Source organism: Akebia trifoliata, chromosome 10, assembly GCF_017979445.1.
Source record: "Akebia trifoliata isolate Shusen 1 chromosome 10, ASM1797944v1, whole genome shotgun sequence".
Classification (NCBI taxonomy): Eukaryota; Viridiplantae; Streptophyta; class Magnoliopsida; order Ranunculales; family Lardizabalaceae; genus Akebia; species Akebia trifoliata.
In genome coordinates this window covers 2,334,482-2,350,401 of record NC_141384.1, presented here as the reverse complement: position 1 = coordinate 2,350,401, position 15,920 = coordinate 2,334,482, and the positions used below count along the sequence as shown (strand labels likewise).

Below are 15,920 nucleotides of genomic sequence, written 5' to 3'. Positions count from 1 at the left end.
TGAACATAGGATGATTTGAAGGCAAGGACATACATTTTCCATATTAAAGCCTAAAGATTGTTCAAATTTATTTTGAATTGATCGCCAGAATACTTTTACAAGTCTCTATTAATTGACAAAAAGAGCAATAATTTTCAATATAAGTTTAGTTTCGAGGAATTTACAAAGACTAAAGAATGATTGTATTTTGAAGACAAAGATGAAAGATTTTATCCTAGTTATAGAAGACATGGATTATTGGTGGGAAATCAAAGGCTTTTTGAAAACTGAGGGTTTCTATAATTTTTACTAAAGTCTAGAGGAGTTCAAAATTACTCAAAATTTTGATATAGGGTTTCAGACCCGACCCAATGTTAATTGGGCGAACAAGATACCTAGAACTGAGAGCAAAATGTCTCTTTTTTTCATAGTTACTATTGTTACACCAACTTTTAGTAACGCCACGCCAACTGTGTACAATTCTTTGGATTATAATTAGTGTGGCATTAGTAAAAGTTGGTGTGGAAATATCAGCATTCTTTTTTTCCCCCCTCAGTGGTTCTATTCTCACACAGTTTTTATCACTCTCACGTGTGTTCTACTTGTGCGTTTCTCTTCTACCTGATTTATGTTCATTAGGGTTTAGGGTTTAAGGCTCGCTTATACCTTCTCCTCTCTCCACGACTTTCGCAATGGATTTAGGATTTAGGGTTTGCTATTTGGGCAACAATGGCGAAGAAATGATGTGAAACTCTCCTTCTCTTATATTCAAAATTGATTTTTTTTCTCTGTATGACAAGTTATCGAACTATCATCTTCTCTGCAAATCTCACCAACAAATTCAATTTCTCCATTTCGATCGATAAACCATCTCTTATAATCTTCCTCCCAATCTCCTCGAAGCAAAAATCCACAGTGATGTGGAGAAGAGTTGTAAAACAAATCGCCTCGTCACGAAAACTGATGAGATTTTCCCAAAATTCAATCTTTCAAGAGAAAACCAGACCTTTTGAGCTTAAAAACGGCGTAAATTTTAGGTCTTTCGAAATGGGTATTTGTCGAAATGGCAAAATCTTGTTTGGGGAAGAAGATATGGGGGGACCCGGATTCCGATGTTTTCCAAACCCAATTGGGTTTTCTGGATTCTCAAACCATCCAAAGGGTTACAGCAGTAGTGTTGCCGAGGCCGTCCCTTCAACCGATACTGAAGAAGATGTGTCTGTGGTGGATGAGATTCAGGTGTTGTTGGAGGAGATGAGCAAAGAAGAAAAGAAAATTATTGAGTTGAATCGGCAGAATCAGCTGAAAGGGGTCGGTGGAATGGGCCTCGGGAAGTACCAATACCAATTACTTCGGCGAAGACAGATGAAGATTGAGACGCAGTCATGGGATCAGGCGGCGAAGGAGTATAAGGAGCTTCTTGCCGACATGTGTGAGCAAAAGCTCGCCCCCAATTTGCCTTACATGAAGTCATTGTTCCTTGGTTGGTTCCAGCCATTGTGTGATTGCATTGCCCAAGAGCAAGAATTGTGTCGACAAGGGAAGCATAGGGGGGCTTATGCGCCGTATTTTGATCAGTTGCCAGCTGATATGATGGCGGTTATTACAATGCATAAGTTGATGGGGTTGTTGATGACAGGTGGCGATCCCGGAAGTACAAGGGTTGTCCAAGCAGCTTGCCATATCGGTGAAGCCATCGAACATGAGGTCAGTGGAACTTGATTTTATTTTATTTTATGGGTAGTTTTGATTTTGATTTAAAGAGTTCATTAGCCTTCTCTTTGGTTTGAAAAGGAATTATAGTTTGGATCTTTATTAAATTTCCTTCTTGTGATACCAATCGAGCCATTAAAATAGGAAAACTGATGCCATATCACTAGGTGTAATCGTGTTAAAGAAATTGAAGACAAAACATGATTCTTTTCTTTTTTTGGCTTTTGTGCTACATGGGTTCTTCAAAAGAAATTGAAACCAAGCTTTTCGTGGTTCAAAAATGCCGAATCTTGCCTCAATCATCATTTGTTAGGGCTCTTTGGAGCAAGTTCCTTAGCTTGGACGGGGCATTGAAAGAGGAAATATTCGCTCGTGAAAGCTTTCGTGGATTGCTAAGTATTGGGTGATTCAACAGAAGTCAAATGAAAATGCATTCTATCGGTCTAAAAGACATGGTCACTTTTGATTCCAACTTTTTTTCTTTTCCATCTCTATTTTATATAATCCTGTCCGGAATATTCGGAAAAAAGAATTGGATTGTATGTGAGATAATTTAGGAAATATCCTTGTACAACCTCTCATTATGGGGTTTGAAAACTTGCGGGATAGATTTTCCAAGACCTCTCTCACTTTGGAATCGTGTGCCTGCTCCCACATTGAAACTTTTAGTCCTCACCACCTGCTAGGCTTCTACCACTAGCGTAACGCCGCCTAATCTTTACTTTTATGCAACAAAATGCTGTATAATTTTTTGCTAGGCAAGCGAGATTAGTGGTTAGTAATTACTAGGTGAAGGCAGGTTTTGAACTCAGGTTGTGGTATCAACATCAGACTTTAACCAACTTAGCTGACTGTCACCCTCGCTACAAAATGTTGTATACTTGTATCATATATGCACATATATTTTATTTTTGTTGTTTTGAATTATTTTTTTGAAAAGGCAATAAAAAATAAAACATAAAACCATCAGAAAAAATGGATATTTCCATCAACCTAGACACAAAAGAGTGTCTCAGATGACCGTCGTGAGAATTATAATCCATTTTCATCAGTATCTTTTTTTTTTATAGGTAAGTTGGACTTATAACCACAATCTTGAAATTGTTTTGCAATGTGTCAAACCAACCGAACTATGGGTCTAAGCCCATATTGTCATTATCTTCTTCTATCGAAACATATTAGTGAATAAATTTGATTTTTTTTTTCATATAAATTATACAAATGGATACTTTCTCTTGACTTCTTCTATAACCAATGTTCTCTTGCTCCTGAATGTGCAATGCTTGCTGTTTTCCTTTCGTCAAGTTTTACGCTGTTACCTTGAACATTATAAGTGGTGGAAAAATGGCTTATCTACCATTCTTACTTCACAATAGCTGAAGGTATTTTGGATTATTTAGTTTTGTGATGTCAAAGACTTCTTGTTCTAATAGGAAATCTAACAGGCTGGCATTTGTAGCTGATTAGCTTTCTTGTGATTGGATGACGTAATTAGCTTTATTATTCCTCCCTATCTGGTTGCGTTTTCTTGATTATGTTTAGTGAGAACATGTTGATGTTCAGAACCTTGATGTTTATTGTAGAATCAGGTACATCAAAGGTAGAAAAAAAGAGCCGTGGCAAAAATAACCGGAGAAGCCTTCCATGGTGTAAATTATTTTTTGGAGCTGTCTTGCACTTGTTTAATTATTCTGGGCTCACATCTGGCTTAGAGTTTGTTTTGCTTGAATGGGAAACAAAATTTGTGTGCATAGACTATAGAGTGCGGTTGACTCTTCAATCTTCCCTTTGTTTATGTTTTATTTTTGGGTCAGAGAGATGGCTAAAGATTCTTAGCCATAGGACCAGAAAGGGGATTAGTATCACTCACAAGAGTCGACAAATAGGATTAGTTTCTCGATGGGAATTTCACGAGAGTTTTCACCACTTTGAAACAATAAGGTTCCCGTAGCACACACGTTTTGTGTCAAACTCAGAAGTTTCCACCAGAAAGTTTTCATTGAACTCAGGTGTATTGGGTGTAGTTACTTTTAGTGCTTGAGCCTTACTTATCTCTCTCTCTTTTTTTTTTGTTTTGTCCTTCTAGCAATATAGTTATTGTAGCTTTTATTTATTTCTAGTTATTCTCGATTTTGAACTTGTTATGAGTGTTGTTTGGATGTAAGGACCACATGAACTTGTTATTTCTGTATTCTTTTCATGGACGCCCGTAAGATGAAACAAGGACATTTTTGGCTAATTTCAAGGAAATGCATTACCTCATCAACTGTTCTCCAAGAAAGATAAACAAATAAGGTTGCACGAGGCTTCCATCATGTAAACAATGAGTATTCATTTATAACCATCCTTTGGAATTTATCAGGTTAGGATACACAAATTTATGGAAAAAACAAAGAAAAAGAAAGATAAAAATATGAAAAACAAAGAAGTCGAAGTTGATCCTGTAACCAAAGAACAAGAAAAGTTAAGGCACAAAGTCACGGACTTGATGAAAAAGCAGAAGTTGCACCAAGTGAGGCTGATAGTGAGAGGACAGGATGACATGAAGCCATGGGGCCAAGAGGCTCATGCTAAGGTTTGCATTTTTCATAGAAGTTACTAGAAAAGTTCTCTTATAGTGACGTGTTTAAAGCCAATATGACACTCTTGTACATCTCAGGTTGGGTGCCACTTGATTGAATTATTGATGCGAACCGCCTATATACAACCCCCAGTTAATCAATTAGCGGATGGTCCACCTGATATTCGACCTGCATTTATACACTCCCTCAAAATGATAAAAAAGGGTGCAATGTAAGAATTTCTCTCTCTACTTAATTTGCTAGTTATCCATTAATCCATCTTTTATCCATTCTTACTTGACCGTTTTGGCTTCTATTATTTATAGGAAAACCGGCAGAAAACTCGGGGTTATTGAATGTGACCCACTAGTCCGCCAAGGGCTAGAAAAGACCGTGAGTGTAATCCGCTATTGTTTTTAAAGATATTTTTTGATAAGTATAAGATTTTATTTTACTAAAATAAAAGGAGAATAGAGGCAATTGTTTTTAAAGATTGATATTGCTTAATTAGAAGTTTTGGAGTGACATTCAACCATGCAAAAAGGCATTTTTAATTTCATAAGTCTCTCTCTTTCTGGTGCATGGATCATAACAAATGTTGTTTATTTTAACAGGCAAGGCACATGGTGATCCCTTATATGCCAATGTTGGTGCCTCCAATCAATTGGACAGGGTATGGTATTCTAATGCCTAGTTATTCGATATCTTCTTCATTCCTTTCTATTTTAGGATTAATTTTAGTTCGAGAACTGCAACTTATCGAAAAAAGAGTAGTAACTGGTGCTATAAAATTAGTGGTAAACAAATCCTTTTTTGGTTAAGTGGGTTTATGCTTTATATCCTGGTAGTAGGAATCTTTTACCCAGATGCCTCTCTCGCTTCTGGTCATTAAATAGTTCAATCTCTAGTTTTTTATGACGTTCTTGCTCTGTACATATAATCGTTTCTAGACACTTTCAGCGTCTAAGCTTTATACCAGTGTTCAATAGTGATTCCATATCCCTTTGCACTTGTTCTGGATGATAGAACTAATTATATTTAAGGAGAGATTGGTTCATGTTATTGTAAATGACTTAATGTTGGTTGATGAACGTTAATAATCAAGAAAAATGTTGATGGAATGGGTATGGTAGTGATGATGATGTTGGCTGATATTTTCATGATTTCTGAAGGTTCGTTAGATTTTTCACGTTGGTAGTTCAATTTTCATTTCAATGTCCTAATCTTTTGGCAGGTACGACAAAGGGGCGTATTTATTTTTACCATCTTACTGTATGCGTACGCATGGAGCAAGACAACAACGTGAAGCAATTAAGAGGTCTCCACAGAAGCAATTAGAACATGTTTTTGAGGTTTGTGAACTTTAAATTTGTTATTTCATTTCTTTAATTTTATTTTTCTTTCGTCATTCTTTGAATCTTTTGATGACAAACAACCTTGAGGAATGGGTGTTAGCTTCTGGATCTGTATGCTGACACCTATTTAGCATTGATACAGGTATGTTGGTGTCTGACATCTGTAAGAATGCTGAACTGATAATTTAAATTGGAAAATGCAGTAGTTGTAATCTATTGTAAATGCTAATCAATACCTGATACGTGCCTATTTAGATCAGATAAAAAAATTAATGAAAAGAAGAGGGAAAAGATTGAAATTGATCTCATTCAAGAGAGATCAGAGCTCCAAAATAACAAATCCAAGATGGTCTGTCTCCAAATCCAATAAGTACTCAATATTTTCTCTGCATAATCTTTAATTAATTAGCTAGATAGCTTAAATAGAAGATTCCTACTAACAACCTAGCAATAACTTCTCCTAAAATATTGAAAACTACCCAAAAACCACTCATTCTCTGAAACCCACATACAACACTCATGTTCCCACAATTAAGCAAACACTCTAAAGAAGTGATCTTATACGTTGAATGTATTTTAATTAAATTACTACTGTCTCCATATATGTAGGATCGTATCCATATCTTACAAGGAAAGAAATAACAAAAAGAAAAGCGAATTGTTGTACCAGAACCCATGGAGTATGAGAATTTGACGTGTCCAACACTAGTACTTTGACCATTTAGAAGAATCCTGCAAGATTCTGAGTTTCGACTACTCTTATTAGAAATGTCTTCTCTTCAACTTGTTCTCTGTGCAATATTGCTGTAACTGTTTTGGCAATGGATTTTCCAGGCCTTGAATACACTTGGCAATACCAAATGGAGGGTTAATAAAAGGATGCTTGATGTCATAGACAGAATATGGGCTAGTGGAGGCCGTCTTGCTGACTTGGTGGACCGTGAAGATGTAAGTAACGTTTTTACCTTGTGTTTGTCTTTTTTGTAGAATGGAAATTGCCAAATTCTCGATTATTAGTTTTATTTGGCCTAGGTGATGCTAAGCTAAACCAACATAATCTGTTTAAAATCTTGTCAAATATTCTTTATTATGCACTACAGGTTCCTATACCCATGGAACCTGACACAGAAGATGAACCAGAACTCCGGAAGTGGAGATGGAAAGTTAAAGCTGCAAAGAAACAGAACAGTGAGAGGCATTCACAGAGATGCGATGTAGAACTTAAACTTGCTGTAAGACATTTCCCCATTCATGCTACCTGGTCAAATTATAATTTTTTTGTTTGACAAGTACAAATTTCACTAAAACCAAGGGAAAGTGAACAGAGAAGAGGCCGAATTATTATTATTATTATTATTTTGGGTAAATTACACTTTGACCCCCATGGTTTGATGTAATTCTATGTTGACTCCCTAATGTCTTGAGAATTGTACTTACCTCCCCTGTCACAAATGGTCTTAACATTCGGATGTTATTTTACTATTTTACCCTCTAAGAATTTGAAAAGATAAAAAAGTGCCTCCGTCTAAGAATTTTTATACTCATACGCCACATGGATCCATTTTTTCACAGGGATATTTTTGTTTATGGAAAAGAATGACATTTTAAAAAGGGTAAAATGGTCTTTACAAAAAGTAAAAAATCTTTTTTTTAACTGTTTGATGATTGAAAGTAGATGGAACGGGGGTAAGTGAGCCCATTATATAACTATAGGGGAGGCAAATGCATTTTTCAAAACGTTAAGGGTCAACCTAAAATTATGCCAAACCATAGAGGGTGAAAGTGTAATTTACTCTATTTTTATTTTTTATTTTTAATTTCCCATGCTATCTGGTCAAATTATCTTCCTGTTATCCGTAGAAGATGCTCCGGAAGAAATTATGCTGATTCTTCTTACTTGGGGAGCAGGTAGCCCGGCAAATGAAGGATGAGGATGGATTCTTCTACCCTCACAACGTTGACTTCCGAGGTCGTGCGTATCCCATGCACCCATATTTAAACCATCTTGGCTCAGATCTTTGCCGGGGTATCCTTGAGTTTGCAGAGGGACGCCCTCTTGGAAATTCAGGCCTACGTTGGTTGAAAATACATTTGGCTAATTTATATGCTGGCGGTGTGGACAAGCTATCATATGACGGTCGAATAGCATTTACCGAGAATCACTTGGATGATATTTTTGATTCTGCAGACAGACCACTTGAAGGTAGGCGTTGGTGGTTGGGTGCAGAAGACCCATTTCAATGTTTGGCAGTTTGCATCAATCTCTCCGAAGCATTTAGAAGCTCTTCTCCCGAGGATGCCATTTCACATATGCCTGTACACCAGGTATCTTAGCTTTTGACATTATATTGTTTTGTTGGCTTTTATTAGGAAATTTTTGGAAAACTTTTTCATGGAAAAATAGAAGTACAAAATGTATATTAGAAAAAACATCTAATTGGGGGGTGATCCTAAACTGAAAGGGAGGAAATTGATCTGCTCTGCCCTTCCATTCTCTATGACCATCGATACTGAAATCTGTTTCCTGAAAAAAGTGAGAAATCTCCACTGGGGAGGATAACTTTTAGTCAAGTGATGACAACAAATAAATCCCCTTCAATCCAAACAGAGTTAGGGGGAAGCTTTAAGAGAATTCAATTCCATGGTGTCGGCACTTTCACCTCTATTGAAGTCAGAAGTACCAATACGACCAGCTTAAAAATCCCATCTTGTCAGAATTCAAGCCTAAATTGCCAGCAGTTTAAATTATGTTGTTAGTTTAGTCTTCTTTGGGACTTGTCTGGCTTAACTCTTAAGCAAAACAAAATATCAAAAGACTTCAAATCATATTTAGAAACCTCAATTACAGATGTCAAAAACAAGTTCTCGAGGAGCAATTAGAAAATCTTCATGTAGTCTCCAAAATCCAGAGAAAAGTAAGAATTATTTGAATTATGGTTGGTAATCCCTATATTTCTTGTGCAATTTGGCAACTAACACCAAGCTACCTCTCTAAAAAAGCTCCTATGCCATTTTCTTCTCTCCTATATAGCTTGCTGCTGGGTGGCATACTGTTTGGAATTATAGTAATAGCTACATTAATTCAATCAACAACATTTATGCATGCATATGCATGTAGTATGTAACGTACAATAGCTTTAGCTTTAGTGGTTTTTTTTTTTTTTTTTGGAATATATAATGATATATTTTTTTTTTGATTGATAATATATAATGATATCAACTGATGCGTTGATGCCACTTGAGTGGTGGGGTTTAGTGACCTGGGTGTGCTCCCCAGGGTCGTGTCTTGTGAGATCGAGTCTCCCCACCTGCAACTTCACCAATACACCTATTTGTGGTGGCATGGTGTATCCGCAGGGATTAATCCCAGTTCCAAAGGGGTTGGGGACACCCTATCATTTAAAAAAAACGATGTATTGATTGGACTATCTCGAACCCTAGAAATTTTGATCTGATGATTTTTTTCCTGATTCGTGTATTTCTTTCCAGGATGGTTCTTGTAACGGCTTACAACACTATGCTGCCCTTGGAAGAGACAAAGTAATGACCTTTTCCTTCTGTTGTTAGTTGACATCATGTTGTTATGTTATAGCGACAGCTAAGAAAATCAATAGTACCTAAGCATATATATTGATATGTAATCAAGATGGGTTAATACACCTTTTCAGAAGTAGCCCTTTAAACTGAAACAATACTCCTTACATTGAAGTGCATTAATTGAATTTTTTTTCCAATATCGACCGAGGTTTATCTACCTGTAACGAAGTCTGTATATTGGGTTATGCTATAACAATGTTATTTTGTTCTTTTAATTACTTCTACTTTTATTTGGGTTGCTGAGCCTTGGGCCTAAGTAATCTCAATCGAAAAGGTTATTTTTATACTTGTTGATGCTGCAGTTTGACTTTCCTTCTAAAACTTTTTCTTTTCCCTTTTTTTTAGTGGGTGGGGGGATTTGTTCTATTCCTTTATGGGACCACTTCCATGTATTTTGAATGAATTGTTTACTCTTCACTCTTCCATCTAATTTAAATACTTCTAAAATTGAAATTTATTATTCATTCAGTTGGGAGCAGCTGCAGTAAATCTGGTCGCTGGAGAAAAACCTGCAGATGTTTACTCAGGAATTGCTGCTAGGTATACCATTGTCTTTAAACACATTATAGCTTCCCGTATGAAATGCATACAATGTGTTTGTTTGAGTGTGTTAGGATATTGTAGTGAGGCATTAAACAAGAAGTCAAATATTTGTCATTAGTGAAAGGCCCTTGTGTAAGAGCTCTCAGGTGCCTAATATGTTGCATTTTATGGGGAGTTTCCTTCCCATAGGATATGGAAGATACAACCAAACACAAACTTAAACATGAAGCATTAAACAAGAAATCAAATATTTGTTATCAGTGAAACTGTGAAAGACCCCTGTAAAAGAGCTCTCACGTCCCAATCTCCATTTGGATGTTGTTTGAGAGTTGGCTTCCGCTTGGCTTTTGAATGGAAATTGTGGAGCATACTTTCCTTTGCTATTTGTTGGGGGATTTCGTAGGAAAGGAATTCTAGTAAAAGACGGGGAGAGTTCAATTCAAGAGATAATTATTTCCATTTTGGGCTTCTTTTTCTATGGTGTAAAATCTTTGATGAATCAAATAAAAGTGTTTTCTTCGAAGATTTATGGGGATACGAGAGTGGGTTTGTAATATTTATATGTAATCGTGTCTTTTTTTGGTTTGTTTTTTTGGACTGTGCTGTTTCCTTGTTTTGGTTGTGGTCATCTTGACCATGCCTTTTCTTCCAGTAAAAAGCTTCTTTAAAAAAATGTCAAATGATATTATATATCATGCGAGCCAGAAACAAAAATCAAGGAAAACCCAAACGTGTTGCATCAGAATCCAACATTTGTTGATACAGTGTTTAGAAGAATCCGTGTATGTTGGTTTCTAGCAATGTTACAAGTGTTATCAATTTGGTTTCATTCCTTTTTCTTACATTTGGGGTATGGAAAAGATAATCTTGGAATTGCCTTATATCAAGGAATCAGAGGATAAAAGTGCTAATGTTTTTTTCGTGGTAACCATAATTTTCTATGAAAAGTTAATGAATTTTATTCTGGCATCCAAAACTTGTTCAAAATTTCAGACATGAATCTCACTTAATATGATAGGTGAATAAATCTAATTACCATTTTACAATAAAATTGTGTGATTTTCAGAAGGTTCGTGTGCTTTCGATCATAAGGCTTGACTTGACTTTTTTCAGCTCGTCATGTCTATTATAACTAATGGTGCAATTATGTTCATTGTCCCAAGTGGATTATTTAAGTAAAAAATATCATTGAGAGTGATGTTTGCAATGCAGAGTTCTTGAGATTATGCGGAAAGATGCAGAGAAAGATCCTGTGGTCGACCCAAATGCGTTGCGTGCAAGACTTTTAATTAATCATGTTAGTTTGTTATATTTCACGTCTTTCAAAATTGTAGATTAAATTAGGGTAACTGAAATTGACCAGAATTAGGTGATGTTTGATGCCATCATAAGAACTTTGTCTAATTATACTGGTCTGTACCTGATTATGTTGTACTAATATTTCATCTTGATGACTAATATCTACATGTAGGTGGATAGGAAATTGGTGAAGCAGACAGTGATGACATCAGTATATGGTGTCACTTACATTGGTGCTCGTGACCAAATAAAGAGAAGATTGAAGGAGCGTAATGCCCTTCCCGATGAGGAGCTGTTTGGTGCAGCTTGTTATGCCGCAAAAGTTAGTACAGATGAACTCGTAATTTTGCATCCCCTTTTTTATTGGAGAACTTGGGTGTAGTTTCATAGGATGGGGTATTAGTTATTGCACGGAATGACTTACTTAGAGAGAAACTATTGGCACCCCAACTTTTACTTATTACTCCCCAATTTCTTAAATTATTTATCACCGCCCAATTAAAGATTAAAAAAGACCTCTTCAAACATTACAAAGGTTTGGCTCAAATTATAATCTCAACATTACAAAACATTATAACACTCGTTCAAACAATTTCAGGAGTTGTTTACAATTATGATTAGGCTCATAAAATCCTAAACCCAAAATATAAAAATCTAGCAAAAAAGGAAAATTGAGAGAGCTTCTATTGGCACCTCAACTTTTACTTATTCTCAACAATTCACCTATTTTCTTTATTTTTAATTGGGGTGTAATAAGTAAAAGTTGGGCTGCCAATAGCAGCTCTCCTTATTTATTAGTTAAAATTGGGAGATATCACCATCATTTTTCCTCCAAATTTATCTTGGAATGTTTTTTTTTACTTACATGATTATCTTGTATTGCTTGAGCAGACAACCTTAACTGCTTTAGGGGAGATGTTCCAAGCTGCACGAAGTATCATGAGCTGGCTTGGTGATTGTGCGAAGGTGTGTTTTGTCAATTTTCTGACTTTCATTTAGTATTTCTGACAAGCTGGCCCTTGATGGTTTGCTTAAGGAGAGTTGACACTCACTACTTGATGGGCTCTAATGGGTTGATGTTATCTATCTGATGAATATACGTTTATGTCAAGAACTATGTAATCTTGTTCATTGATTTACTTGGCTCAAATTTCTCGGTAGCTTAGGTTCGCATTGGTTCGTTAGAAATGTTACTCCAGGTTCTGCTCAAAAGTAAAGGCTCAAAAATTAAATTGACTAGATTATCCTGACTGCAAAATTTGAACATTAACAGGTTATTGCCTCGGAAAATCAGCCAGTGCGATGGACCACTCCTTATGGACTTCCAGTTGTGCAGCCTTACCGCCAATTAGGAAGGCATCTTGTAAGTGCTCCAGGAGACAATTTGTAGAAAAAAAATTCGTGAATATTCTTGCCCCTTTCTTTTCCTGAGCTGAATCCAAATTAACATTTCCTGTTATTGATACATTGTTTTACTTGAATTTTTGACTGCAGATTAAAACCTCCCTTCAGGTTTTGACCTTGAAACGGGACACTGACAAGGTTATTCTTCCCTATCCCTTTATCCTATTTTTTTAGAATCTTAAGCATATCATTCACTTTCACACGCCATCTCTCATATAATCCATGGCTCTCACATATGAACCCCGTAATCTTACACTAGTATCTTACTGAATCCATCTGGTTTGCATTGATCACAAGACATCTATATAATAAAACACAACTTTAGGGTTCACTTTGCTACAGTTTTGTGAGGGACAAACATCCCATCCAACTACTTGGAGTGGGGTCCACATTACCCTCTTTTCTTCTTTCCACTTCAACTTTACTAACTTTCCTCTCCTCCCCTCACCCCCATTTCAATAATACCCCTCCAATTTTACTTTCTTTCTTCTTTTACCCCTTTTTCAATAATACCCCTTCTTACTTCACCATTTTTCCTCTTTTACCCCTTTAACCCCAAAGAGGATGCCTGTGCCCCCTTTAATAATACCTGTCCAACATTATTATATTTCCGTTTTTATGCCCCCTTAACCCTAAAGAGGATGCCAGTGCCATAGGCACAAGTGAACTCTAGTCTATATGATAAAACACATCGGTGGACCCCACTTACCTTTATCCTTTCATAAAGAGGGGCTGGGATTTAATCTCATTATGAATTTTGAGGACAACTTTTACTTCATTCTCTTTACTCTTTTATTACGTTGCAGGAATACCCTTCCAACTTTATTATCTTTTCTCTTCTATCCCTTTCCAAGAACAGTCCTCCAACTTTATTATATTTCCTCCTCTCTCATCTTTTTCGTTAGTACACCTCCAAATTTATTGCCTTTCATCTTCTCCCCACTTTTCCAAGAATCCCCCTCCAGCCTTATTGTTTTTCCTCTTTTACCCCTGAAACCCCAAAGAGGATGCCTAGTGCTTTTATATTTAGAAAACCAACCTATTTTGTTTTGTGCAAGTCATTAGGATTTGGCCTTTGGAGGAGTTTCATGAAAAATTCTTGTGCTGTCACGATTGTGAGCTTTGTGCCCTGAGATCTTAACCTTGCTGGTTTTTAACAATTGTAGATTATGGTCAAGCGGCAGAGGACAGCTTTTCCTCCAAATTTTGTTCACTCCCTTGATGGATCCCATATGATGATGACTGCAGTTGCCTGCAATAAGGCAGGCTTGAACTTTGCAGGTTAATAGTGAGTTTATTTCTGGGTTTCTCAAACTTATTAATTTTTCAGACTTCTAATTATTGTTGCTCATCGTCGACTACAGGAGTTCATGATTCATATTGGACGCATGCTTGTGATGTTGACGTAATGAATAGGATACTCCGCGAAAAATTCGTTGAACTCTACGAGACACCTATACTGGAGAATGTAATCTTCTCAGCTCAGACTAGAGAATCTGTTGTCGGAAAATCAGTAGTTCTCCCATTATAAATGAAGAGATGGAAAAACCACCATCCCATTGTTTATCCTTGACATCAAAAGCCTTAAAAAAATTGAGAGTATATTTTTCACTGTATGTTAATAATAATAGAGAGCTGCTATTGGCATCCCAACTATTACTTATTACACCCCAAATTTCGCCCCCCCCCCCCCCCCCCCATTAAAGATTAAAACACACTCTTCAAACATTACGTAAAGGTTTGGCTCAAATTATAATCTTAACATTACAAAACATTATAACATGTTCAAACAATTCACTAGTTGTTTACAAATTATGATTAGGCTGCTCATATAAAATCCAAAACCCCAAAAATAGAAATTTGGCGAAAAAAGAGTGCTTCTATTGGCACCCCAACTTTTACTCATTCTCAACCATTCACTTCTTTTTAATTGGGTTGGTTATCTGATTATCTCAACCAGTCGGTTTTTCTTTGATTAATAAAATTGCTCTTCTAAAAAAATAATAATTGGGGTGTAATAAGTAAAAGCTGGGGTGCCAATAGCAGCTCTCTAATAATAAGTTGTGTCCATATTCACCGAGTTAGACTGGTGCAAATCACATTCTCCGTTATAGTCCATGACGATATTCTCAGTTGAACATTGAGAATGACCTTGTTTTGGACCATACTGATAATCTTATGTTACATTGTTTGAATTTCCTTGCAGTTGTTGGAGAGCTTTCAGCAGTCTTTCCCTACATTGACATTCCCTCCCTTTCCAGAGCGGGGAGATTTTGATCTAAAAGAAGTTCTAGAGTCACCCTATTTCTTCAACTGATCTGCAGCATTCTTTGTATCAATTCATTTAAAAGTAAGTAAATTGTGAAATCCCAGGCCATTATTTCTCTGAAATATCACATCAATTATGTCAACTTTTGAAGACCCCAAAATTTTGGTATAAGGCTTCGATATTAATGATCGATAATCTTTTTTTTCCTTAATGGGTTTCTTTTCTCTGCAGTTGTTAAAGAGCTTTCAGCAGCCCTTAATGACTTTCCTTCGGATTCCGGAGTGGGGATACTTCAATCTGAAAGAAGTTTGGGAGTGTCACCCCACATCTTCAACTGATCTGCTCTTGTATATGGTTGCTCACTTGCCTTGTAATGCCTCCACCAGTAGTTCCAATCAACACCCTTGCAGCAGAGTTCCAAGGTAATGGCAGTCTTGTAATATTTCATTTACAAGAGTGGTTGGTGGAAATGCGAGTAACCCCAGAACATTGGAGGTTGGGTTTCTTACTATCACATCGAAGATTCCCAATCAAGAAATTACAGAGAAAACGTTTCTTATCAAAAAATTAAAAAAAAAGTATAATATGATGAGGGGAAAAAATCTCTGTTTTAAGGTACAATTCCCTATTTGTACCACAGCTATTGATGCCTTGCTTTGGAGATTCATGTATGGGTAAATACAGGAAAAGCGTAATGTAAATACACATGGACAATTGGGATTGAAGAGATGCAACCTTCAGTGAAAAGACATAGGCAGGCCTACTTAGGATTGGCTACAATTACTTTAACAAGTGTAACATATTAATGAGAAATAGAAGTTGAGTTATTTTGTGTATCCTTCTGCTGTTTAGTGTTACAGTTTCTGTATCGGTTATGTTTCGGACCTGTACGTTGAAGTGAGAATTGTCTTGGTTTTGGTTCTATGTGATCTTTGCTCTCTTCTAGCATTATTTTCTTTGGCAGTAAAGAGGAGAAAATGGTTAAGATGGAAAAAGTCAGAATATTTCTTTCTGTTTTGCAGTAATTATTTATTTTCTTTCTTGGGAACCTCTTATGAGTTGTGAGTTTGGTTAGTTTGTTAAAACCCATAATTTCATGCAACTCGAGTCATTTGGGTTTTTGACTTGGTGAGTCAAAAAATTATTCATTTCGAAAAGGAAAAAAAAAAATCCCAAAAATTACATCGTCTACCAACGAGA

The 15,920-nt window shown here is 36.3% G+C and overlaps 1 protein-coding gene and 1 non-coding gene across 2 annotated transcripts; one reads left to right on the top strand and one right to left on the bottom strand.

The window, feature by feature from the left end:
- The first annotated feature begins 566 nt into the window (after positions 1 to 566).
- LOC147392706 (DNA-directed RNA polymerase 2B, chloroplastic/mitochondrial-like) lies at positions 567 to 15,642 on the top strand. The gene is made up of 20 exons (XM_086455458.1): positions 567 to 1,686; positions 4,055 to 4,267; positions 4,352 to 4,485; positions 4,580 to 4,646; positions 4,868 to 4,926; positions 5,488 to 5,605; positions 6,443 to 6,556; positions 6,709 to 6,840; positions 7,517 to 7,933; positions 9,098 to 9,148; positions 9,675 to 9,745; positions 10,961 to 11,045; positions 11,220 to 11,369; positions 11,939 to 12,013; positions 12,321 to 12,410; positions 12,542 to 12,589; positions 13,618 to 13,732; positions 13,816 to 13,919; positions 14,658 to 14,801; positions 14,952 to 15,642. Exons 1-19 carry the CDS (start codon positions 772 to 774, stop codon positions 14,766 to 14,768), a joined length of 3,069 nt encoding a protein of 1,022 aa, XP_086311584.1. The 5' UTR covers positions 567 to 771; the 3' UTR covers positions 14,769 to 14,801; positions 14,952 to 15,642.
- On the bottom strand, positions 2,654 to 2,751 carry LOC147392707 (small nucleolar RNA Z161/Z228). Its single transcript, XR_015182476.1, has one exon. It is a non-coding gene; the product is annotated as a small nucleolar RNA Z161/Z228 (small nucleolar RNA).
- Positions 15,643 to 15,920: the final 278 nt, after the last annotated feature.